Genomic DNA, 23,949 nt, shown 5'->3' on the forward strand with positions numbered 1-23,949 from the left:
GACCCATTTTCTCCCAAGTGCTCCTGACCTCGTCTGACCTCCGGCCAAAGCTTGGCAAATGGCTTGGATCTATCTCGAGAAACGTTTTGCAAACCTTCTGCAGGATGACTTTCACTTGAGCTGATGCTGCTTCACCCCATTCTACTGCAGTCCCTCCGCTGTCACCACTCCCCACATGGGATGTTGCTTCCGCCAAAACCCAGAATTTATTTTTCCAATTAAATTACAGATACAGATGCTTCAACTGTGGGAATCAGCTATTGACATTGAATATCCCAAATTCTGTGTAATCCTGGGATAAACCCGTTGCTCCCAGTCAATCTCCACAGGCAAGGAGCTCTCCTGAGTTTGTGGTCAGAGGTGTAGTTGGCCATCCCCTGCACGCAGCCATGCCCCCTTGTCTGGCAGCAACTCATTAGGGCCAGAGGGGTCAGACAGCCTGGAAACATCCCAAGGGAAAAACATATTTCCTCCCGATCCACTCCATTGAGTAGTGACTCAACTGGTACTAACTGGATTAGGAGGAGATAGGTAAGGAACTGTTGGCCTGTGTTGCAGAAATTAATTAAGAAGTGCTAATTATCTGCTAATTGCATGCAGCATAGGGTCCTCCAAGACACAGGATGAACCAGGCCAGGAAGCGACAATGCTCCATAGGATCCAAAGCCTTTTGACTCTGCTATGCTCCTTCTTTTGGATGGGTTCAACTTCCTTGAAAGGGATGCCAGGTTTGTCTGGGATGGGTGAAGGGTCCCACCCATAGGACTTCACAGTCCCATCATGTCCAGTCATTGGTGTCTGGCAGTGGGTGTCTGGATGCCAGTGGGTGGCATCCTCCTGGAGTGGTGTCCAAGTTTTCAGGATGGGAGCAAGGATCTGGATGATTCATTCCTCTCCTCTGGATTGTCACGCTTGTTTCCTGTGGCAGCCATGGAGACCAGTCTCAGTGCTACTGCAATTAAAAACTAATCCCTGCTTTAGAAAAAGCAACAGCCCAGGTGCTAATGTGCTTAATTAGCCCTCCCAGAGGGTTTGCATCCCCAAAGCCCATCTTGGCATAGACCTGAAGGTCCTTCCTGCCTCAATGGGAAACAACGGATTCCTTTATTTTCTGAAGAACAGCCAAACCCACTCCCTTAGGAGTTTGTGCCATCTCGGGGCCAGATCCTGCTCCCTGGTCAAGGGAGTGTTGCCATCAGCTTGGTCTCATCAAAAGCATCATCTCCCCTGAATTCGTATGGCAGAGTCTGTGTGTCAAGGACTGACTGACCCTCCCTGCATTGCTCAAATCCCAGGAGACCTCGAGGAGGTGAGGCTTCCACACCCTCAGGGATGCTCCCACAAGAATGGCATCACCCAAATGCACCAAATGGATGTAGAAAGCCACAAATATGCCAACTTCCCAGTGTTTTCCGTGTATACTGCCTTCTTTGGGTAGTTTTTGGGGCCATGAGCAGCCCTGCAGGAATAGTGGTGGGAAAATAAAAGTTTAAAAGTTCTTTAGGAGTTTTTAAAAGCCTTTTATGTTCAGCTCCTAGATGTGGGATATACCTGCATTGTATATTGTGGATGTTCTTTGTCCCATGCCCTCAGCAGAGCACCAGAAGCTGGAGAGCGGCACCAGCTGGAGGGCTGGAGGGACTGGGCTTGTGGTGGAAGGTGCAGTGAGCTGTGTCCAACTTCAGCATCCACGGTTGGACTGGAAGCTGCCCAGCTCTGTGCCACAGGGATAGATGGAGGAGGATCCAGCTGGGCTGGCTGTGCTTGGAATGAGGTAACTCTGCCGGGCACCCAGAAGCGCAAGTAACGATGTGTGGTGGGAGCTCACGGCAGCCCTTGGCTGCTTTCCCCGGCGAGGTGGGGTCCCACGCTGAGGACCCGCAGCGGGACCCGGTGCGGGACTGGTGGCACCGCGGGCATCTTCCCTGCACGCTCCGTCCCGTAGCGGAGCATCCGGACCACCCGAGCTGTGGTTGGGTACTCGCCCTGGCCGGGCTGGGCTTCGCTTCTGCCGCTTCCCTGCTTCATCCCCGGACCCCCGTCCCAGCGATGCGCTGCAGCGGGCGGAGCCCCCGGGCTCCGGCCGCGCCCCGCTCTCTCGCCGCCGCTGGGCCGATCCCCGGTCTGCTGACGCAGTGTCTGAGCCCGGCGCACACGCTTCGGTTTTTTTTAAATTTTATTTTGCAACTTCCCCCCCACCCACCCCCGACCCCCACTTTCTTTCCCTCCCTCTCCCGCTCGCGTCCCTCCTCCTCCTCCTTCTCCTCCTTCTCCCCCTCCCCCCATCCCTCTCCCCGTCCGCGGCCCCGGCCAGGCAGGAGCGGCAAGGAGGGGCCCGAGCGGAGCGGAGCGGAGCGGGACGGGCAGCGCCGGGGATGGGGCGCGGCTCAACGAGACCGTGGCCCGGCTGCTCCCCCCTGTGCCCCCCCTTCCGCGGCCCCCTCTGCTGCCTCCTCTGCTGCCTCCTCGGGCTCCAGCTGGTGCTCGGCGCTGCGCACCCAGGTGGGACCGAGCTCTCCTTTTCTCCACTTTTCCGAGTTTTCTTATCGGGGGAAAAGCGGGGGCGAGGAGCCAAGCCACGTCGAGGAGCCAAACCAGGGCTGGGGGACCCAGCCGGGCCGGGCGTCCCCGGGAAGGGAGCGGCGGGACCCCGGAGGCAGCGTTCAGGGAGGGGGGCGGGGGGGCCGCCTGGCTCTAACGCGGATCACATCGCTGTGGCTTATTTCCTTGCGGAATGTTTTATTTGCTTTTACTACGGTTTGTTTTACTCTATCCCTCTTCCATCGTGGTGCCTTCCGCCGCGTTTTGCTTTCTCCAGTTTGGTCGCGCCGTGTTTTCTTCCCGTTCCGCCGCGTTTTCGCTCCGTTTTAGCACTCTTGAATTTAACTCCCCGCGCCGAACGGCCACGCAGCGTCGGCCGAGGCCGGCGGAAACGCTTCCGCGGCCGCGGGGTGGCCCGCTGCGCTCTGCAGCCCCGCTCCGGCCCTTTGTCTCTCCGGGCAAGCCAGTTGGCGGAGCGGGAGGTCGGGAAGGGACGGAAGGGGTTTGTTGGAGCTCGCCGCCCTCTCCCATCCTGACCCCCTCCCCTCTCCCGACGTGTTAATCTTACGAGAAAATGCCCCCCGGGATCGGGGCCCGAGTGGGTATTTGCAATTTTTTTTTCCCTAGTAATTCCTCACAATAAAGTCAACGGGTTTTGTTTTATTTTCTTTTTTTTTAACCTTCTGAAGGCATTGTGAACCAGGCACTGGAGGCTTCTCTGCACGGCCCCTGAAATTACCATTTGAGATTCTTTTTATCACAGGACAGTCTACGCTAGAGCTAAGAAACTGCTTTTGGGGCTTCCTTGAATTATTTTGGCTCTATTGATAAAACTTTAAAATTTTAAAAGAAACCAAAATTGACTACTTTTGCCTGAAAATAATAACTTGGCTTATTTTATCAGAGCACATTTAACAAATCCAAAGCAGATTTGAAAGTGGCAGCATAGGAACAAACTGATCCTCTGCCCCCACTTCCCCTTGCCCTCTTGCTTTCCCCTCTCCCCCTAGGCTCACAGTGCCTGGGGCTGATCTGCCTAGCTGAGTGGGCAAACATGAGGACAGTGGGCAGCAAATCCCATGCCAAGCAAGGGATCAGTTCTGGGATCAGAGGAGAAACTGCTTGGCTGGGAGACAGAGAAAACAGGAAGCATGGAAAAGGAGACCCCTGTACCCTGAGGACTTTGGAAGAGCAGTCAGGGTTTGCTGCCGTTTGTGGGCATCTCAGCTGGGCTTTCCACAGCTGAAATCCTGTTAGATCTCCCCATAATTTATTTGAGGTCCGTGGATTCCTCCTTCTGTGGACTTTAAGGGTTTTTTTTTTTCATTTCAGCAAGATTTTGCTACATTTGCAGGCCGATTCTGGCCGTTTCATTCCAAAAAATGTCAGTGGGATCCAGGTCTGCGATTCCGAGGACAGAGGCACCTCTGTCCCAGCTGTGGGGCGGGAGCATGGTGGCAGCCGACCCCATGCTGGGCGAGGAACAAGGCAGCTTTCAGTGGCTGCCAGCCCACAGGGCTGTGTCACTCGTGCCTTGCTGAGCACCTTCAGTCTTTCTCCTCCCCATCCCTGCTTTCAGCTGCTTCAGACCTGCATCAGTCCTGCTTCGGACCCGGTGTATGAAGGGGGCAGAGGATGGTGCCTATGGAGGTGCTACATCCAGGCTGCCCCAGCACCAGACTGGTTTGCAGCTCAGAGAGGATCTTCACTGGATCAGGATGGAGTAGTCCCAAGAGCTCCTTGTTTCCAAAGACCGTTTCAGTGGGGGCCAACCTGGCAGTCAGCATTGATTCCCCTGGAGAGCTCTTGCTTCCTTTAGAGGTTTGTGCCAAATCCTCACCTGTAGGTCAGCCACAAAGGTGGAGCAGAGCTCTTGGCAGGAGGTTTTGGGCTACTTGCTGGTGTATCTCCTCCAGCTGACCCATCTGTGCAGCATAGTGTGGGCACCCACATGCCTTCCTAGGGAAACTGAGGCAGCAGCTCCCATCCTGCCATGGCTGCAGGCAGGACAAGGTCCTTGTCAATGCCAGGACTTGATACTGGATCAACTTCCCACCTATCCAGTGCTCAGTGTAGGTCCTGCCATTTCAGCTGTGGGGCAAGAGAGAGCACAGCAGGGACCTGGAAAGAATTTATAGCCTGTAGAGCAAAGAACAGCCTTTGCATCAATCTCTCTCCCATTTTCCCCTTCCTAATGGAAATATCTTGTTGCATGGCAAATGCAGCCCAAAAAAATTTTATCTTCTTTGGACTGTTTGGGAGCAGGAAAAGGAGTCAGAGGTGTTAGCTTTGCTGCTGGAGCCTGGCAGGGCACAAGGGAGAGTAGAGACCTCACCTCCCCACCGTCTGCAGCCACAGGAGCCACTAGGACATGTCAGCAGGGCTGGGGATGGTGCTTGTGCAAGAATGACAAGAGTAAAAAGAAATTTAATTTAACCTTCCTTGCAAAACTGTCCCCTTCCCCTAAAGCCACCCAGCTGGTGTGGGGACCCCAGAGGGTATCCCATGGGGAGATGCTCCTTACTAGCATGTGCGAAGGCATTTTCAGGCATGAGGTCTTGATGATAGTTAAAGCCACGTTGCAGATTTTTCTCCCTGGCTTTATTTTCTCTCTGGCTGGATTTTGCACCTTTTCTTGCAGGGAGAGGCACTCTCCTTAAGTACTGCTTCCTTAAGTATTTTCCAAGGAAACATTTTATCCCAAAATCAAAGCAAATGTGTGCTGAGGGTGTTATCCCTCTGTACTAAATAATTTTTTCCAGATGATAAATCCATCACAAGAAGCTGTGGTCCTATTGCCTTGGTGGGTGCTTGGAGCAGGGAAGGGAAGGCTTTGGTCCAGCTCTGCCAGAGGTCCCAGTGTTACCAGCTGGATCATCATGCCCTGCTCAGCTCCATGAATGTGGCTGGATCTTGGGTGGGAGTGGGAGGGGTGGCCACCCTCCCACCCACTCCAGCCCCTCATAAGATAGCATTTCCTGAAGGGTTGTTTAAGCAATTTGTAAAATTTGGTTCTTCATGTGCAGCGAGGAGCAGGATTTTAATTAAACTAAACTGTGCGCAGCTCGCAGAGCATTGACATTTTTCTCATTCCAAAGATTGCTTGGATCCCGAAAGAGACCCACACAGATACTCTTGTTCTTAAAGAACCCATCTGTAATTTCTTAAGGATTAGAAAATGATTAGTGGATTGACTTAAAATTTCCTGGGAGCACTCTTTAGTCTAGGAGCAAAGGTTTGGCTGTTTCAGGGGCACAGGGCATTTTCCGTATCATCTCCATCTCACTGCTCTCTCCTGCACTGCACCTCATGCTGTCACAATAGGGACACATGTGGGATTTTCCATGTAAAACAGCCTTGTTTGCCGGATGATGCAGATGTGGAATGTACAGATTGAGCTTTTCCCATTCCTTCACCTGAATTCAGATGTGGCAACTTGGGGCTCTGTAGTAATGGCCCCATTACCCCAATAACACCTGTTCTGGGAGTGCTGGGCATGAGACAGGCAAAGGGCACCCAGTGAGAAGTTTTATGGTAAATACCATTTTAATTACAAAAATGTATATATATATATATGGGACACCAGAGGCTGCCCCTGGTAGTGTGAATGTTCTTGGTTTTGGTGAATAGGGGGTTCCCTGTCCAGAGACAGTGGTATCACTGCTCAGAGAAGGAACTTTAGGAGTAGTGCTGGAGAAACAAGGGAGGAGAAATCTATGAATCTTTCATCATTTTGGGGGGAATTTCTTTAGTCATTTTGAAAAATTTGGTAAGTCTTCAGCCAACTGTGCTGGAAGCACCTGTCTATGAGGACATGTCAGGGCTGTCCTTCACATCACACTACTGGCCAGTTTGCTGGCCAGGGTGTCTGGGGTGCTGGTGGGTGAGAGAATGGGAACAGTCAGAGGATCTAGGGCCACAGCAGTGCTCAGGGGTGAGTGCTTGGCCACCGTGTCCTGGGAGGGAGCCTTTGCCTCTCCCAGTGTGTTCTTTGGTCCATTGCACTCCATCCTGGCTGGAGCCCATTCAGTGGATAGTGCTGCCTTCATCTCCCTGCATTGCTGGGGAGTCAGAACCTCTGGATGAATGCAGCTGCTGCAGGGCTGGAGCCTGGACCAGGTCTAGGGAGAAACTGGGGAAAATTTCCATCCTTCTATCCTTTGTTGGGTACCAGAGGGCAGATTCTGGGGCTCTTGTCTCCCTTGTGGTCACTGCTGTGGTGAGTCCCTTGGGCTGCCCAGGGACAGGCATCCCTTCCAGAATGCATTCATTTGTCTGTGTCCCAGGCAGGATGCTGGGAGAATGAGCTTCTTAATGTCTGCAGAGAGGCTGAAGTGTGTGGCCCCCTTTACAAGACAGCAGGAGTGAGCAGGGTGGTAGGTAGCCATCATTGTCGCAGCCAAGTAAGAAGCTCATCTCATACAGCTCCCACCATATAAACAGCAGCTTCTCTCTGACTGCTAGGCCAGCCAAGAGGAGTTTCTCAGTTCCAAGTGCACATCCTGCTGCTCCACACCCCCAACCAGACTGTCAGAAGCTTCACTTTCTTCTTTGTAGCAAGAGGTCCTTTACTCCCTGACATCTTGGGTTTTTTTTTTAAAAAAACAAGACAACAACCATCAACTTCTATTCTGGAGCTTGGCTTGGAGCACCCAGAGCTGCTTCTGGCAAGTCTTGCCCCAGCCGAGCCCCAGGGTTGTGCTGTGCTGGATGAGTGTGGGATGTTGGGCATCATTGCTCATTTGGTGCAAACCTTTAGTTTTGGAGTGTCAGGAGTGGGGTTGTGTCTCCTCTCAACTCTGGAGCAGACAGGACCAGTGCTCTTCCTGAACCAGACATGTCCTGGGGCTGCCGGTATGGCTGCATTTCCTTCCCTTTCATTTTGTTTTTAGTCTGAAGTTCTTCTCTGAGGAGTTGCGTGGAATTACTGATGCCAAAAGCAGCTGGGGGAGGGGGAGGTACAGCTGGGACGTCCTTTCCACAGACTGGGAATGCTCGTGTGGTGTGATCACTGGCAGCAGGGATGCTCTAGCTTTGCTGTTGGACGCTCCCATGGACACAGCTGATGCTTTTATCACTGTTTCCCATTCCCAGCCCACAGAAGCATGCACAGGCTCCTTCATTGGGCCAAAAATTGGTGCTCTTTGTGGCAATGGCTATGCTTTTTGCTCTTTACCACACCAAGACTGCAAGGATCTTCCCTGGACCTTTGCTGGTAAGGATCCGTAAGGATCCTAAGGACCATTAAGGATCTTTGCTGGAACTGGGCTTTGCTGGGAATTTCTCTTCAGGAAGGGGATTTTCCTCCAGAGGAATGATTTGTCCAGTAGCATGAAATTCAAGATGGAGTTGGGACTTTTCTGTGATCCTGCTGTATCCCTCAGCAGAGCTGGCTGGGCATGGCCAGGGGGGCAGTCCTGGGGTCCTGCCCTCCCAAATGTCACTGGAAGGTGAATTGTTGGGCTGGTCTCTTCCCGTTCCAGCATTTCTCTCTCCTCTTCAGGTCTATGCAAGCTGGGCCCAGCTGAGGCAGTCAGGTGAAACTCTTCGTGTTCCATGATCAACGATTTTTGGCTCTTTGTGGAGTCCCAAAATGGCTTGGGTTGAAAGGGTCCTTAAAGACCATCTCCTTCCACCCTCTGCCATGGGCAGGGACACCTTCCACTAGACCAGGCTGCTTCAAGCCCCATCCAGCCTGGCCTTGGACATTACCAGGGATGGGACAGCCACAGATTCTCCGGGCAACCTGTGCCAGGGCCACTCCACCCTCACAGGGAAGAATTTCTTCCCAATATGCCATCTAATACTGCCCTCCTCTAACTTAAAGCCACTGTCCTGTCACTCCAGGCCCTTGTCAAAGTCCCTGTCCAGCTCTCTTGGAGCCCCTTTAGGCGCTGGCAGGGGCTCTAAGGTCTCTCTGGAGATTTCTTTTCTCCAGGCTGAACAACTCTCCCAGCCTGTCTGCATTTTTATTGGTCGTCTTTTTCCATGTATTTTTTTAATTCCAGAGGAATTTTTCTTCTCTGTTGCTGATCTTTCCCCCATACTTGGTGCAACCTCACCATGTTTATGGTGAATGAGTTCCCACTTTCCACACTTTTTCACCCACTGGTGCTGTGTGGGTTTCAGAGCCACTCCTCACCCTTGGGCTGCAAAAATGGGCTGAAGAGATGGCAGTTTGGAGTAGGTGGCTTGGGTCTGCTGTGCCCTGATGGAAGGTGAGACCCGTTACATGAGGAGGTTGAGGCTGAAACAGGGATTCCTTTCTGCACCTTGTGAGTGAAGAGTGGGTTTCTTGCTGCAGGACATTACAGGTAAAATGTTTTCCTGGGCTCACACATCCAATGAAGGTGTTAGTTGACACAGGGGGCTGCAGCCCCTGAGGGAGCTCGTGTGTCTCAGAGTGCCAATGGAGCCCTGTTTGCTGGCATGGCTGGTGTACCTTGTGGGCTTCAAGGCCTTGCTGCCTTTACTGGGTGGTCTGGAGCAAACCATATCTACCATGTGTCTGCAGCACAGGAACCTCTGAAGGATCATCCCTGTGGCTCTGGGTGTGCTCAGCACAAGGGATTTGTAGCTGTTCTTTTTGGGGCATCCCACATAAAGGGGAACCTTGAGTGAGAACAAGGGCAGGGAGCGTTGTTGCCAGGACGGCTGCATGGGTGAGATTTGCAAGGGGGTCTGGCATCACACAATGCCATGGTCACCCTCACAGAGGAACCAGAGACATGGCAGGGGCTGGTAAGGATGTGGTAACAGAGCCTCACAGCACTGACATGTTTGGGACAGCTTTTGCGTTCAGTTGTAGTTGCAGCCAGAGCCCTGGAGCTGCTCCAGTCCAGGATAACTGGCACCAGGGTCCACCTGTAGCTTCAGTCCTTTCTTGAATTTGCTCCCTGCGTTTGTTGATGGTGATGGAAGGGTGACAAATGCAATGGAGCAAGGATGCTCTGGGTGTCCTGTTGTGGGTGGCTGAGCTGGAATGTGCTTGGGACTGGGTGGTGCCAAGGGTACCCATCCATGTCATGCTGCAGGGCTTTCTCTGTCTACTGTCCCTGTGGCCTCTCATCCGGTGCTGCCCACAGTCCCCAAAATTACTGCTTATGAAGCTTTCCTTATTTACTTGGGGGTGGCAATGCTATTGTGGGAAGGGTTGAGCTGAGTTCCTTCAGTTCAGGCTTCCTGCTGGCCAAGAACTTGCTTTTTTGATCAAGAAAAAGAACCTGGAGCCAGCACAGGGTGTAAAATCTCCCTTGAGGGCTGCCTCAAAAGATGGCAGCTTCTCCATTCCTACACTGTTCAGCCACCAGTGCCAAAGAAAATTTTTCCGGCCGTGCTTGGGCATGAGCATCCCAGTATTTCCCACATGGCTCTGCTGGCAGAGCCAGTTTCATGCTCCCTCCATCCCCAACATCACACTTCCTTGTAGCACCAGCTGCTTTCTGTGATCCCACCAGTAGGCTGAAGGCAGCATCCCAATGGCTGCATGGCTGGGACAAGACACCATCTTTGATGGGAGTGTGTGGGATTTTGCTTTGCTTTCAGAAGTCCTCCACAGAGGAGGAGGACCAGGATATGATGGATGGGTCAGAGCTGCTCCTGCTCAAAAGAGAGAGGATGCAGGAGGGAGAGACAGAGCATGCCAATCCCAGCCCTGGTTTAGTTTCGGTGATTCCAGGCAGAACATCCAGCAGGATTGCATTTTCCAGTGCTCTTTGTCCTGTGCCAGAGGACAGCTCTTCTTTGGAAGGGATCTGCAGGTGTTGCTGTGGGTGGATTTCCATAACTGGGTGGCAGTTGGAAAGCTCTGCCTGTGTGATTTCAGGTCCACAGGTGGATACCAAAATCTGAGGAACATCTCTGAAAGGAATCAGCCATAGCTGTGTTATGGCTACTGAGGGCAGTGCAGGAGAGCAGGCCCTGGAAGGGATGGGGACATTCCCAGTACCTTTGGGATACTTCTCTGGAGCTGCCTCCTGCAAGGATTGGGTTTGCTCTGCAGAATACCAGCTTGGGGAAGGGGATTCATTGATCCAAACTTGCCTCCTTCTACCCAACTACACATCTCTTTTGGGGTCAGGAATGCTGAGCGCTCCTTTCAGTGCCCAGGAGCCTATCCAAGCACCACTGCCAGTGTCATGGACACCATGGACCCAGTCAACCCCAAATTCCATAGAAATAAGGGAAAGAAAAGTGTATTTTTGGTGAAGCAGAGCTTTGCTGCCTTGTATTAAGCTCATGTGGGTTGTCACCCCAGCTCCTCCCCAACAGTGCACAGCGAGTGGTTTTGCACAGCGATTTTGCTGGAAGAGCTGGGGAGGTGCCAGGGCTGAGCTGATGGTGGAGCTTTCTCATTCCTCCATGGCCCAGCAGACACTGGGGACACACACTGTGTGGCCTCTCCTGTCTTCTTTGAGCCAAGAGGCCGAGCTGCTTGCAGCATGCAGGGGACTGCCCAGATCCTGTAACCTCTAATTTCCTACCTCCAGCTCTTATCTTTTTAGAGTAAAATGGTATTTTGTGCTTCTCTGGCCCCAGGCCTGCCCCCCTCAGTCTGGATGGCTTCCTTGAACATGGTGCCACTGCAGGGCGGCTGGTGAGTGTGACCCGTGCATAGTGCTGCCAGCCCCACCATGGCACTGAGCACCCTGACACTGATTCCTGAGCTGCTTCAGGGCTTTTCCAACCCCGATAATAATTTTTCTTGCAAGACAGGGCTCACAGATAACATGAAGGGCGTCCTGTTGCTGATGCTCCCTGTGGTGATGTTCATGGTAGAGCAGCTTTTTCTATTCTAAGAAGCAAAGCACTGGTGTTTGGCTCCTTGCAGAGGAGCCACTGTAGCATCAGGCTGTGCCCCAGGGAGGCCTCATCTTGCTCCAGTGGGTAACAGCACTGATGCTACATCACACAAACATACTTGAAGACCCCCATGTCCTTGGTGTTGGAGGGGCTGCACTGTAGGTGGGAGAGGGAGAGCCATGGGCTGAGTGTGGCATGGGTGGTGCTGGCATGGGGAGAAGGTGTTTGGTGGGGAATGAGCTGGTCTCCCATTGTCCAGGTCGGGATCAGGCCAGTTCCAGCTGGAGAAACACTAGCACCAGCTTAAGGAACCTGAGCTTCAGCCAGCAAGAATCAGCCCAGTCCAGATTTTTGCTTATTTTCTCACTTGCCATGATTTTAAAAATATTTTCAGTGAAATGAAATGTTTCCCTTAAATTAAATAAAGCCCCGCAAACAAGCTTCACTTTTTTACATTTGACATCATCAAATAAATGTCATCTGGGCTGGGGAAGGGGCCTCTGACATAATTGCTGTCCCAGAGCTGGATCAATGCTGAACTAAAAGAAATGGGAATGTCTATCTTCCTCCACTTCTTTTTCTCTTTCATACACAGGGCAGAGAAGTTCTGTGAGCCAAGATGCTTGAATATGCCAGAGCTGCCTGTAACAACAGAGCTGGGGCAGGGTGAGGTTGTGGGGAAATAGGAAATGAAAACCTTTTCAGCCAAAAAAGTGCATACAATGGCAAAAAACCAAAGCAGACCAAAGCTAAATATAGTGGGGCCCATGAGTTCACTTGGACTTCTGGTGAATGTTTGTGGTGAAAAAAATTGGGATGTTTTATAACAAAAACAGAACAACAGAAGTGGTGGTTGATGTGGTACTTTGGGAAGATTCTTACTGGGGAGTTGGGGCAAGAAGAGGCTGTGAGAAGCCCTGAGGTCACTTTTTAGCTTAGAAACATTCATTTGAATAAATAAAGTGTCTTTTAAACATGACACATCAGCTGGAGCAGCATGTCCCAGCATAATGTCTGGGATTTACTGGTCTATGCAGGTTTTGGGACAAAGTCATACAGTGGGGTGGCCCCCAGTAATGCTGGGAGTCAGGGAATTTCGTTGGGGATGCACAGTTGGCCCACGGCAGCAGGCAAGACTGTGGGATGTGTGTGAAGTTGGGGTTGATCTTGTCCTGTCTTCCCTCAATGGCTGCATCTCTATCTGCTGGCAGCAATTCTCTTTACTTGGCTTCCATCTCCCAGTACCTGGGCTGAGATTCCAAAGAATCCTGACATGACATTTTGTATTTGCTGGGGCTAAGCCTGTGCAGGCAATTTTCTTCACAGGATGGGAGATCTTCCCCAGCAGTTCCTGTTTGCTCCACAGTTTTTAGCAGGTCCCCAAACACACTCAGCAGTGACAGATGCACTATTTCCCTGCTCTGTTTTTCTCTGCCTGGAGCAGATGGCTGGTGCCAACGCCATTGGCTTTTCCAGCACTGGCATCATTGCAGTGCCTGGAAATGCTGCGGCCAAGTGCTGCCCATGGGAGGTCAGTTTTGAACAGCTCTAACAATGCAGCTCTGCACGAGCACTTTGCACTGACTCCGATGCCCAAGAGTCACCCTTGGTGATGCCACTCTGGATACAGACATCCACCCTTGTCACTCTGCCCACAGCCCACCAGTGGGGATGGGCACTGGAGCAAACCCTGAGTCAGTGCTGAATTGAAACGGTGGTCCCCAGCGTCCTGGGTGCTGTGCACAGGGATGCATGCCAAAACTTGCTTTGCACAGAGCCAGGATGTTCTGTCAGGGCCATGCATGGCACATACTGAATCCCGAGTGATGCTTTCACCCTTTCCGTTTGTTCTCTCCCCAGACTCCAAAGTCTTTCTCATCTACAACACGGATGTGCAGGGCTGCCTGGAGACCAAGGACTCACTGGTGCACCTGGCCAAGGGCTGCAACACCAGTGCTCCAGCCCAGCAGTGGAAATGGGTCTCCCGAAATCGCCTCTTCAGTGTGGGAGCCATGCAGTGCCTGGGGGTGTCATGGCATGGGGCCAATGCCATGGCAGGGCTGCACCTCTTGGCCACCTACGAGTGTGACCGTGAGTCAGTCAACATGCGCTGGAGCTGCCGTGGGCTTGGAGAACAGCTCTCACAGCATCTAGGTGGCCGCCTGGGCAATTCCTCTGTGGACCGAGGGGACCAGGCGCATGGTTCACAGTGGAGGACGTATGGCACTGAGGAGGATCTGTGCTCCATGCCCTACTCTGGTAACACCTGCCTGGGCTTTAGTGTTATCCTGTAACCCAAACCAACCCCAAAATGTGAGCTGAGGCTGTGGTCCTGCAACAATTAGGTACGGCCTGGGAAGCTCAGCCCCATCTTGCTGGGGGTACAGAACCAAGCAGGATCAGAGTGATGGGGAGTGGGAAGCCTCTGGGCACCCCATAACACCCCACACAGGGCCAACCCACACCCCTCACCCCAAATCTTCCTCCAAACCCCATTGACACATCCTCAAGCAAGGGCTCCTCTTTTCCCTCAGAGATTTACACCATCCAGGGCAACTCCCATGGGAAACCCTGCACCATCCCCTTCAAGTACGACAACCAGTGGTTTCATGAGTGCACCAGCACGGGGCGGGAGGATGGGCACCTCTGGTGTGCCACCACCCAGGACTATGGCAAGGACGAGCGGTGGGGCTTCTGCCCCATAAAGAGTAAGTAAGGGGACACATCCCATGGGAAAAAATGAAAACTCTATGCCAATCCTGCCTGGGGACTTTCAGGCTTCTCCTCTCCCCCTGTGAGCAGTCTGCAGTGCCGGAGTAGCAAGTTATTGGGGTTTACTGGGTTACTGGGGGTTTTCTTGTGTCTGTGTTGAGTTCTCACCCTGCTCACGCCCACAGGCAATGACTGTGAGACCTTTTGGGACAAGGACCACCTCACGAACAGCTGCTACCAGTTCAACTTTCAGTCGACACTGTCATGGCGTGAAGCCTGGAATAGCTGTGAGCAGCAAGGGGCTAACCTGCTGAGCATCACAGAGATCCATGAGCAGACCTACATCAATGGTGAGATTCTGGCAGCCTGGTTGTGCACTCCTCATCGGGGATAGAGCTGATTGCCACTGTCAGTTTGCTCTGCCTGCCCCAGGTTTGTGGGGGGGTGACAAGCTGGCAACTGAGTTGGGCTTGGGGGACTGATTTTTCTTCTCTGTCTGTGTTGGTTCCAGGTCTGTTGACCGGGTACAGCTCCACACTCTGGATTGGGCTGAATGACCTGGACATCAATGGTGGCTGGCAGTGGTCAGACAACTCACCCCTCAAGTACCTCAACTGGGAGAGTGGTGAGACAGGGGAGGTTGTGGTGGTGATGGGGCCTGAGAAACCACCAGATATAGCCCCATGACAAGTGGGGTGGCCCAGGCTGCTGCAGGGTATCCCCTTACTGCATAGGGACAGAGGGCCTCAGGGGCCTGTGTAACAGCCTGGGAAATCTGTGGAGCTGGAGCAGGCCAACTGCTTCACAGGGGGGCATGTGTATGCTTGCTCTGTGATAAGTGCAGATGGTGGCAATGAAACAGGGAGACGTTTCTGATTTACTTGTGCATTCACCACTCTCATTTCTGTCAGCAATTTACTATGCTGTTGTGAATTAATATAGAAAACTGACAAAATCATCTCCACCTAATTCAAGTTAATGAGAGTTTCTGTTGTCTTACCCTGGAGAGAAGAAGGAACTGAAGTTTAAGTGGGAATATGAGGGTGCTAAGGGGGAACTGGCCCTCTGCAAACACTTATTGACCTTGTGGGTAGCGTGGAGTTGACATTCCTTGTATGGTGGGTGGCTGCATCCCTGCTTAGTGCTGGAGTGTGGTTGAAGAGTGGTCTGCAGCTGCAGACATCCATCCCTAACCCTGGGGTACTCAGAGGGAAGAGGGCCCATTGCTCATGCCTGGTGCCATCACCCAAAGGCACTTGGATGATACCCTCACAGGAAGTTTGAGGACAGGCAGGAGCAGTTCAGTTCTGGTACTTTGGCCCCCTGACTGCTATTAACATTTCCAGGTAAAATAGTGAACCTTTGGGTTCTTGTGCATTGAAGCACTATTAATAATCCTGGGCATGTTGGGGTCATGTCTTCATCATGCAAAATAACAAAACAAAAAGGGTTTTACTGGTGTTGAAGCAGGGAGAGCTGCATTGGTGGCTGTGTCCTGACTCCGTAGTAGCCTGTCCCCTCCTTATCCCATTCTCCAGACCAGCCCGACAACCCCAGTGAGGAGAACTGCGGGGTGATTCGCACTGAGTCATCTGGAGGATGGCAGAACCGTGACTGTGGCATTGCCCTCCCCTATGTCTGCAAGAAGAAGCCAAATGCCACGGCTGACCCCTTTCTGATGGGTGAGCAGGGGATGACCAGCATTGGGAATGGGCAGCTCTGTAACCCATCTGGGTGTGCTCCCACCCCAGTATGGTCAGGGGATGCTACCCATATAAGTGCCTATGGTGTCCTCAGCTTGCTGATGTCCTAGGTGTGCAGAGCAAATTCCCTAGATTTAGGAAAAGTCATCCCGAAGTAACATTCCAAGAAGTGCTTGGTGCCATTCCAGGTTGGCTGTAAGGGAGGGATGAAGAGCAGCAGGTCCCTGTGGTCCCCAGGGATGGGATGCTGTCTGCTCTGCTCTGCCCTCATTCCTCTGCAGACAGAAGGGATTTTGTTTTGTTCCTGGAACTCTGAAGCCACCATTCCCACACCTTGCACCACCTGTTGTATTTTGGCCATGGCTTTCCCACTGCGGCTTTGGCTTGGTCTTCTGAGCACCCGCAGGAGGGACTGCTGTCCTTTCCCTGCCAAGGGGAGGGCTGGATAGCTGGGCAGGAACCCTCAGGCTGCCTTGTGTCCTGCCAGACTTGTGGTCAGAGGTGAAGGTGGACTGCGAGCCCAGCTGGCAGCCCTTCCAGTCCAACTGCTACCGGCTGGTAGGAGAGAAGAAGAGCTGGCAGGAGGCGAAGAAGACCTGCCTGCGAAGCGGGGGTGATCTGGTCAGCATCCACACCCTCTCTGAGCTGGAATTTGTCACCAAGGAGATCAAACAAGGTAAGGAGGAGCTTGCTGTGCCAGCAACCCCTTTCCTGTCTTATGGGGTCCATGGAAAAGTCTCTGGATGCACTGGAGGCTGCAGAGCTGACTTCGTGGTTGTACAGGGAGCGGAGGCCCCAGACTGGGAAGTGCTGTGTTCCTTGGAGGAACCCATAATCTGGGTGCATCCTCCACCCAGCAAGTGTAAAAGCTGTTCTCAGAGCCTGCAGTGCTGAGTCAAAGCTACACATCTGCAGCTAGGAATGGTGCTAGTCCCAGCTGGTTAATGTTGGAAAATATGGGAAAAAAATTCTTGCTGGGCTTGCTGAAGGAGGCCAACAAGGGGATACAGGAGAGTGGAGGAAGGAGAGGAAATACTGCTGCCCCCAGACTGGGAGCAGACTGGAATGTGCTGGAAAGGAATTGTTGAAAACCAGGAGTTCACTGGACATGAGCCTGCAGACCTGGACTTTTACTCCCATACTGCTAGCCCCTCTCTGAAAGCTGCAGGCAAATGTCTGTCCCTGTGTTGCCCACTCTGGGGGTCCATGTCCTTGTATTTCCCACTCTGGGGCTCCATCCTTGCAGGCAAGAGCTGCTCTGCCCTGTCCTGCCCTTTTCTGCCCACTGGCACAAGGAGGTCAGAGCCCTCAGTGGGTTTTGGCAGAGACCAGTCCCATCACGAGGGCTGAGATCACCAAAAGATTCTGCACATGGTCATCCAGGAGGAGGGCGTTTCACTTCCTCTCTTCCTATCTTGGCAGATGTAGAGGAGCTCTGGATTGGCCTAAATGACCTAAAGCTGCAGATGAGCTTCGAGTGGTCAGATGGGACACCTGTAAGGTTCACATACTGGCACCCCTTTGAGCCCAACAACTTCCGTGACAGCCTGGAGGACTGTGTGACCATCTGGGGACCGGTGAGAACCTGGAAGGGATGGGAGGTTATCCTGCACCTCTGCAGGGAGCACCACAGCATCCTCATTGCTGAGGAAGGCATTTCTTAGGGAGTGTCTCCAGCTGGGTTCAGCCTAGCTCATCTGAGTCATGGGGATGGGAGGAATCTGTCTCATCATCCTTGGGGTTTTGGTCTTTGGACCCAAGGTACAGGTGAAGGGACTGGGACATTCCCCAGGCTGTCAGATGGGCTCATTGCCATTCCTCTTCCCACTCTGCAGGAAGGCAGGTGGAACGACAGCCCCTGCAACCAAACCCTGCCATCCATCTGCAAAAAGCCTGGTCGGGTGAGCCAGGAGAAGGAGGAGGATGACCACGGGTGCCGAAAGGTGAGGGGCACCTAGGGCAGCAGTGGCTCTGGCTGCTCCATGGCTCTGCATGGAGCCCAAGGCTTCAGAGGACCTTTCCCTAAAACCATTTTGAGGAGCCCTGATTAGCAGCACCTGGAGCAGATGGTCTGTGCCTGAGAGCTGCTGAGTTGGAGCACTCTGGGGCTGCTGAGCCCCTCACTGCCATGGTGGAGGAGTCCATGGGAAGAAACTGGGATACAATGCACGTGGTGCACGTTGTCCAAGACCCTCCCCATCAGGCACCCTTGGCTGCCAGCGGGGATGTTCATTTTTCCCCTCTTGCCTCTCTTTCTGCCAAGGCACAGGAGCACGTGGGAGCCTGGCAGGATGGATATGACTGTCAGCTTTATTCCTTGACTTGATGGAAGGTTGCCTTCTCCGGGCAGGGCATAGGTATTTTGGGGACACCAAACCAATGGATTCTCACTCAGCCTGTGCCCTGCCTGTTTCCCCAGCTGTTGCATGGGGCTGAAGCTGCCCTGTTCCCACACTTGCTGGGAAGTGGCTTTTGCGGTACTCTGCAAAGCCTCCAAGCACCGAGTCTGGCAGCGCTGTGGCTCTTGAACCTCTCCCAGCCTTTCAGAGCTGGCCAGTGCACTTGTGCCCTGACTAGCAAGCAACTACTCTAGGCCAGCTCCCAGGTGTGATGCTGGGCTTCTCCCGTGTCCTTGCCGCACTTCCAGCAGCTGCTTGGCTCTGCTAGAGCTTAGGGGAGCACAGCAGCCAGGAGAACTGCCTTACAGGGCCAGATTTGAGGGTTGCCAGATGTAGCTGGAAGAGCCCCAGTGTCCACAGGTGCTGGGGATGAGACACTCAGAGGCAAAGTTCTGCTACCACACATCTGCATGTCCCCAAAGCACTCCCTATGCAGATTTAACTCCCTCCTGCCTCTCTGGTCACAGTCTTATCCTAGCCCTGGGTGCCCAGCAAAGATGCACTGGGAAACAAACTGCAAGGGACAAATGGACCAAGAGCCATCCTTCCTGTACTTACTCATTCTCAGTGAGAACATTTGCCACCCAGAGGCAGAAGCTGGTGGAGAGGAGACACATCTTGCTCAGGGGTTTGGTCCTATTCACTCCAGCCACTCTGCTGGTTTTCATGGTGGCCTTGCTGCTTTTCCCCCCTCTTTAAAAATCTCCTTTATTTCAGGAGCAGTCTTTAAAAGAAGCAATGGAGGATAGTGTTTTGGACAATGAGGAAGGCAGATCAGGAGAGGGATGTGGGGGCACGCTAGGATTGGGAGCTGAAGGCAGTGGTTGGGGTTGGGGATCCTGTCCTGGCCCTGTTTTGGATCACAGAGATTTGTTGTCGTCCTCAGTGTGTGGGAGTGCACACTCGGGGTATTAGGGTGTGCTGCGGCCAGTGCTGGTTGGGGACCCATCTGGGGACATTGCACTGTTCCAGGATATGCCCCGTTCTTGGCTACTCAGTTGCATTCATGCTGTTCCAGAGGGATCCAGCTTATGGGTCTGTACCTGGATTTGCCAGCTTCAGAGAAAGGCTGCAGGAGCAGGAACTTGGGGGGAAAAAATAGAATTTGCAGTTGTTTTAATTTCCAAAAGCTGTTCTCTTGTTTCCCTCCCCACTGTGCTGATGACACTGCATATGGCATGTGCCCCCACTGTCCTTCCAATGCCCAGGGGACCCAGGAGTAGAACCCTAGTGATGTTTCCCCTTCCAGGGGGTCCCTGAGCTTGGGGCCACTTGGCTCCTTGGCTGAGCCACTTCACCTGTGTAAAGGGTGTGTGTCTCTTCTTGCAGGTGAGCCCCCGTGTCCCTCCTCATTATGCCACCACCACTGCCAGCCCCCGGGCTACCCCACTCCCTGCTCTGGCAGAAAACAGGCACTATTGTGTCTCCAACCCCGGAAAGACTCCAACATCAACAAGGCAGGGGGTTAAAGCTGGCTGCGGTGGTACTCACTTTGGACTCAGCCCTGCAGCATAAAGAGAGGATTGTGTTCCCCTGCCTGCACCCCGACTGGGGCTGGACACTGGCAGAGAGTTTCCCCAGCTTTGAAGCTGCCTGGGTGTTTGTTTTCCCTGTAGCCATGTCCTCTGGGGCCAGGGGCTTGTTAGAGGTCAAAGCTGATTAGAGTCAAGCTGGGGCAGGTGGGGGCAGGAGACCTCCCAGGAGAAGGCAAAGGTAGTGGTGGGGAACTCGGGATGTTGCTTTCGTGCCCTGGGATTGCTCCCATCCTTCTTGTGAGGTCCAGGTGGGCAGTGGTGGATGTTCCTTGTCACCTATCCCCAGGGCTGGAAGTGGCACAGCCCATCCTGCTTCTGGCTGGGTGAGGACCGTGTCCCCTACAGCGATGCCCGCAAGACGTGCTCCGACTACAGCTCCACGCTGGTTACCATCACCAACAGGTCAGTGCCATGCCAGTGGTGGTGGGTTTGCCCCAAAACAAACCCTGCAAGTTGGGGAGTGACTTCCAAGGACTGGAACATCATGGGCAGTTCAGTGTCTCGACTCACTGCGTCGCCCACTCTTTGCTGTCCCTCCAGGTTTGAGCAGGCATATGTGAGCAGCCTCATCTATGGCTGGGATGGGGAGTATTTTTGGACAGCTCTGCAGGACATCAATGAGACAGGAGCATTCCGCTGGCTGAGTGGTGATGAGGTGATGTACACTCACTGGAACCGCAATCAGCCCGGTAAGAGATGGGGGTGGGATGAAGACTCCCCCTTCATGCAGGGTGGGGCTGGCACTGCCCCCCAGCACAATCCAAACCTAAGGCTGGCATCTTCCCTGCTCTCGTGAGCGCTCCAGGTTACAACAAGGGTGGCTGCGTGGCACTGGCCACCGGCAGCTCGATGGGGCTATGGGAGGTGAAGAACTGCAGCACCTTCAAGGCCAAGTACATCTGTCGACAGAACCTGGGCACCCCAGTCAATCCTGAACTGCCTGGTCCTTTCCCCACGCCCAGCCTCACTGCCACCTGTCCCCCAGGATGGAGCTCCGACCCCAAACTCCATCACTGCTACAAGGTGAAGGGGGGTTGGACAGGTCGGTGTGGGGATGCATGTGCCTCCCCAACGCAGGGGAGTGAAGGGACACATTTTGGTGCTTGCAAGAGGCACCCCACAACCCTGGCTGGGACTGGATGGCAGCACTGTGCCCTGGGACATGGCTGCCTGCAGGTGGGAACAGTGCTCTACTCCTGCTGCTGAAGAGGCCCCCATGCTGTGGGTTCCTTCTTTCCCAGGTATTCAACTTCGAAAAGTTGCAAGAGAAGAAGACGTGGATCGCTGCGCAGGAATTCTGCCGGGAGCTGGGGGCCCAGCTTCTCAGCCTAGGCAGCTACGAAGAGGAGCATTTTGTTGCCAACACCCTCAACAAGATTTTTGGGTGAGAGGCTGGCGGAATCAGTGCGTGTTCACTGCCAGAGTGTGGAGCCCACAACCCTCCTGATGCTCTGGCACATGTGAATGGAGGGATGAATAAATGGATGGATGGGCGTCTCTGAGCATAGACTGGTGTACAGAAGGTGCATCAGTTGGTGTGGCTGGTGTGGGAGATGTGCAGAAAGTTCAGTGTAATCTGGGGATGGAGCTTGGGTTTAAAGCAGCTCCAGCCCTGAGACAGCATGCCTGTTACCCCAGTTCCTACCTTCAGGTGTGTGGTGATGGCATGCTTTGAAAACAAACAGAAAAAGCCCTGATTATAAATATATATTTGTACACAAACATGAACCCCTCTGGTTTGAAGGGGGTTGTGTACTCACCTGTTGCCCTGGCTCCCCATAGGGAGTCAGAACCAGAGCTCCACGAGCAGCATTGGTTCTGGATCGGCCTAAACCGGCGGGACCCTGCTGGGGACCAGAGCTGGAGGTGGAGTGACGGGCTGGGGGTGAGTGCAGGGGACATTTGGGTTATGGGAGGGACAAATCTGGTACTGGTGGAAATGCCCAACATCACCCATCTCTCTCAACCCCCAGTTTTTCTACCACAACTTTGACCGCAGCAACTATGATGACGATGACATCCGGAGCTGCGCAGTGCTTGATCTGGCCTCCCTGCAGTGGATGCCGATGCAGTGTGAAGCCCAGCTGGACTGGATCTGCAAACTGCCCAAAGGTACTGGCAAAGGGGTCCCCAAAACCATCAGCTGTGACTGACCTGGAGGAGCATGGGGTGTGGGGTGGTGGAATCCCTGGGAGGAGGGAGGGTGATTCCTAATACAGGGGCTAGGAGAGGTACTGTCACTTCTGGAGGAATTCAGGAGGGGCGTCCTGCCATTGTAGCCCGTGGATGGTTTGCAGAGACGCATTCATGGGAGCATCCCAGCCTGCACCCCACTGACAACTTCTCCTTGCCTTTTCTCCAGGTGTCGATGTGAAGGAGCCAGAGATCACGACCCAAGGTGTGTTGGCCACAGCCTTTTCTCAGTCACAGAGGATTTTGGGTTGGACAGGACCCACAAGGACCATTGAGTCCAGCTCCTGGCCCTGCACCCTGCACTTGAGAGTGTTGTTCAAGTGTTCCTTGAGCTCTGGCAGCCTTGGAGATGTAGTTACTCCCCTGGGGAGCCTTTTCACTGCCTCACCACTCTCTGGGGGAAGAACCTTTTCCTGGTATCTAACCTCAACCTCTCCTGGTTCAACTTCAGATCATGCACAGACCACCTGATGTCTTCAATGGGTGTCTGCTGCAGTGTTATTCAGAGGAGGATGGATTCTGGGCAGGGTTGAGGCAGGGAGGGGACCCCAGACATCCTGCTGCAACTCTGCTGCAGGAAAGGGACAAAAGCAAAGCAGCCCAACAGGCACGGACTAAGGGTCAGGGTGACAATGGCAGGGGTGTCACAGCCTCAGTGTGACACTGGTCCCTGTCTGCAGGCAGCAAAGAGTGGGTGAAATACCAAGAGGCTGAGTACAAGTTCTTTGAACACCACTCAACATGGCTGCAGGCACAACGCATCTGCAGCTGGTTCCAGGCTGAGCTGACGTCGGTGCACAGCGAGGCCGAGCTGCACTTCCTGGGCCAGAACCTGAAGAAGGTACCAAGGGGACAAGAACTTTCCAGGGCTCTGCTACCTTGTCAGCTACTCTTCCTTGTCTTCTTTCACCCTTTTCTGGAGGGACAGTATTTGGGGGTACTGGGCTTTGCTGACTGGGCTTTGCTGGGGTCATGATGGATTTGTGTGGTGGCTGGTCCTGATGCTTGGGGATGGGTTTGGGGGTCAGCAAAGTGATGGTTTTTTGCCTTGCTTTTGCAAGCTGGGGAAGGGTGTCTGATCCCCGTGGCAACCTCAGTTGCCCCCAAAGACCCCCCAGTCCCTGAAGGGCACTGATTTGTCCTCTCTGGGCATGCAGTTCTCCAGGGGCCAGGAGCAGCACTGGTGGATTGGGCTGCACACCTACGAGAATGATGGGAGGTTCAAGTAAGTCACAGACAACCACTGCATCCTCGGACATCCCCACACTATGGTCACCATCACATCCCCACACCACTATGTCCCTGCATGTCCTTACACTACTGTCCCTGCCTCTCAGAGTATTGTGACTCAGCACCTGCATCTCATCCTGGGGTGCTGGGCTGGAGGTTCCTCACCCAGGAGGGCGGTGGTGGGACATGCTCCCAGGTAGGGCATTCAAGTGGTCCAGTTCACCAAATCATTGCTCAGCCTCGTGCTCCTCCTGATGCTGTTCCAGGTGGTCTGATGGATCCCTCCTCAACTTTGTTTCTTGGGCACCAGGCAAGCCTCGGCCCATCAGCAAGGACAGGAAGTGTGTGTACATGACAGCCAGCCGAGGTGAGGGCAGGGCAGGGCTCCGTATGGGGCTCTGAGGGGGTGGGGCACCAGTACCAATGCAGAGGGGCATCACGCCCAGCCTGTCCCTCCCACAGAGGACTGGGGGGACCAGAAGTGCATGACGGCACTGCCTTACATCTGCAAACGGAGCAATGGGACAGCTGTGACGCCTTCCCTCCCTCCGATACCTGCTGCCACAAGTGGGGGCTGTCCCCAAGGCTGGCTACCCTTCCTCAGCAAGGTACCACTGGAGGGAGAAGGGACAGCAGGATGGGAGAGGGGACAGCAGGATGGGAGAGGGGATGGCAGGATGGAGAGGTGATGGCTACTTCCTGGTCTTCCACCACCGCTGCAGAGGCGCAGAAGGGGTGGCTGCAAGATGGCAGGATAGAGAGGGATGCCTGCAAATATTTTGTGGGGAGCACTGAGGGCTGCATTTACAGAGATGCTGTGGGATGGGGCAGGCG

The 23,949-nt window shown here is 53.6% G+C and overlaps 1 protein-coding gene across 2 annotated transcripts in view; it reads left to right on the forward strand.

The window, feature by feature from the left end:
• Positions 1 to 2,221: 2,221 nt before the first annotated feature.
• The window catches only part of MRC2 (mannose receptor C type 2), a 28,140-nt gene continuing 6,412 nt past the window's right edge, over positions 2,222 to 23,949 (forward strand). Inside the window, exons 1-20 of one of the 2 annotated variants that reach the window (XM_033078828.1) lie at positions 2,222 to 2,502; positions 13,204 to 13,602; positions 13,878 to 14,051; positions 14,241 to 14,405; positions 14,567 to 14,680; positions 15,594 to 15,737; positions 16,246 to 16,434; positions 17,181 to 17,335; positions 17,594 to 17,701; positions 19,979 to 20,094; positions 20,233 to 20,381; positions 20,498 to 20,715; positions 20,934 to 21,076; positions 21,475 to 21,577; positions 21,666 to 21,804; positions 22,055 to 22,090; positions 22,566 to 22,726; positions 23,043 to 23,110; positions 23,382 to 23,482; positions 23,578 to 23,723. In XM_033078828.1, the coding sequence (XP_032934719.1) occupies positions 2,376 to 2,502; positions 13,204 to 13,602; positions 13,878 to 14,051; positions 14,241 to 14,405; positions 14,567 to 14,680; positions 15,594 to 15,737; positions 16,246 to 16,434; positions 17,181 to 17,335; positions 17,594 to 17,701; positions 19,979 to 20,094; positions 20,233 to 20,381; positions 20,498 to 20,715; positions 20,934 to 21,076; positions 21,475 to 21,577; positions 21,666 to 21,804; positions 22,055 to 22,090; positions 22,566 to 22,726; positions 23,043 to 23,110; positions 23,382 to 23,482; positions 23,578 to 23,723 (2,955 nt within the window). In that variant the 5' untranslated portion in view covers positions 2,222 to 2,375. The remainder of the gene's footprint in view (positions 2,503 to 13,203; positions 13,603 to 13,877; positions 14,052 to 14,240; positions 14,406 to 14,566; positions 14,681 to 15,593; positions 15,738 to 16,245; positions 16,435 to 17,180; positions 17,336 to 17,593; positions 17,702 to 19,978; positions 20,095 to 20,232; positions 20,382 to 20,497; positions 20,716 to 20,933; positions 21,077 to 21,474; positions 21,578 to 21,665; positions 21,805 to 22,054; positions 22,091 to 22,565; positions 22,727 to 23,042; positions 23,111 to 23,381; positions 23,483 to 23,577; positions 23,724 to 23,949) is intronic. The other variant, XM_033078829.1, reaches the window with a different exon arrangement.

This window comes from Catharus ustulatus, chromosome 23 (assembly GCF_009819885.2).
Source record: "Catharus ustulatus isolate bCatUst1 chromosome 23, bCatUst1.pri.v2, whole genome shotgun sequence".
Lineage (NCBI taxonomy): Eukaryota > Metazoa > Chordata > Aves > Passeriformes > Turdidae > Catharus > Catharus ustulatus.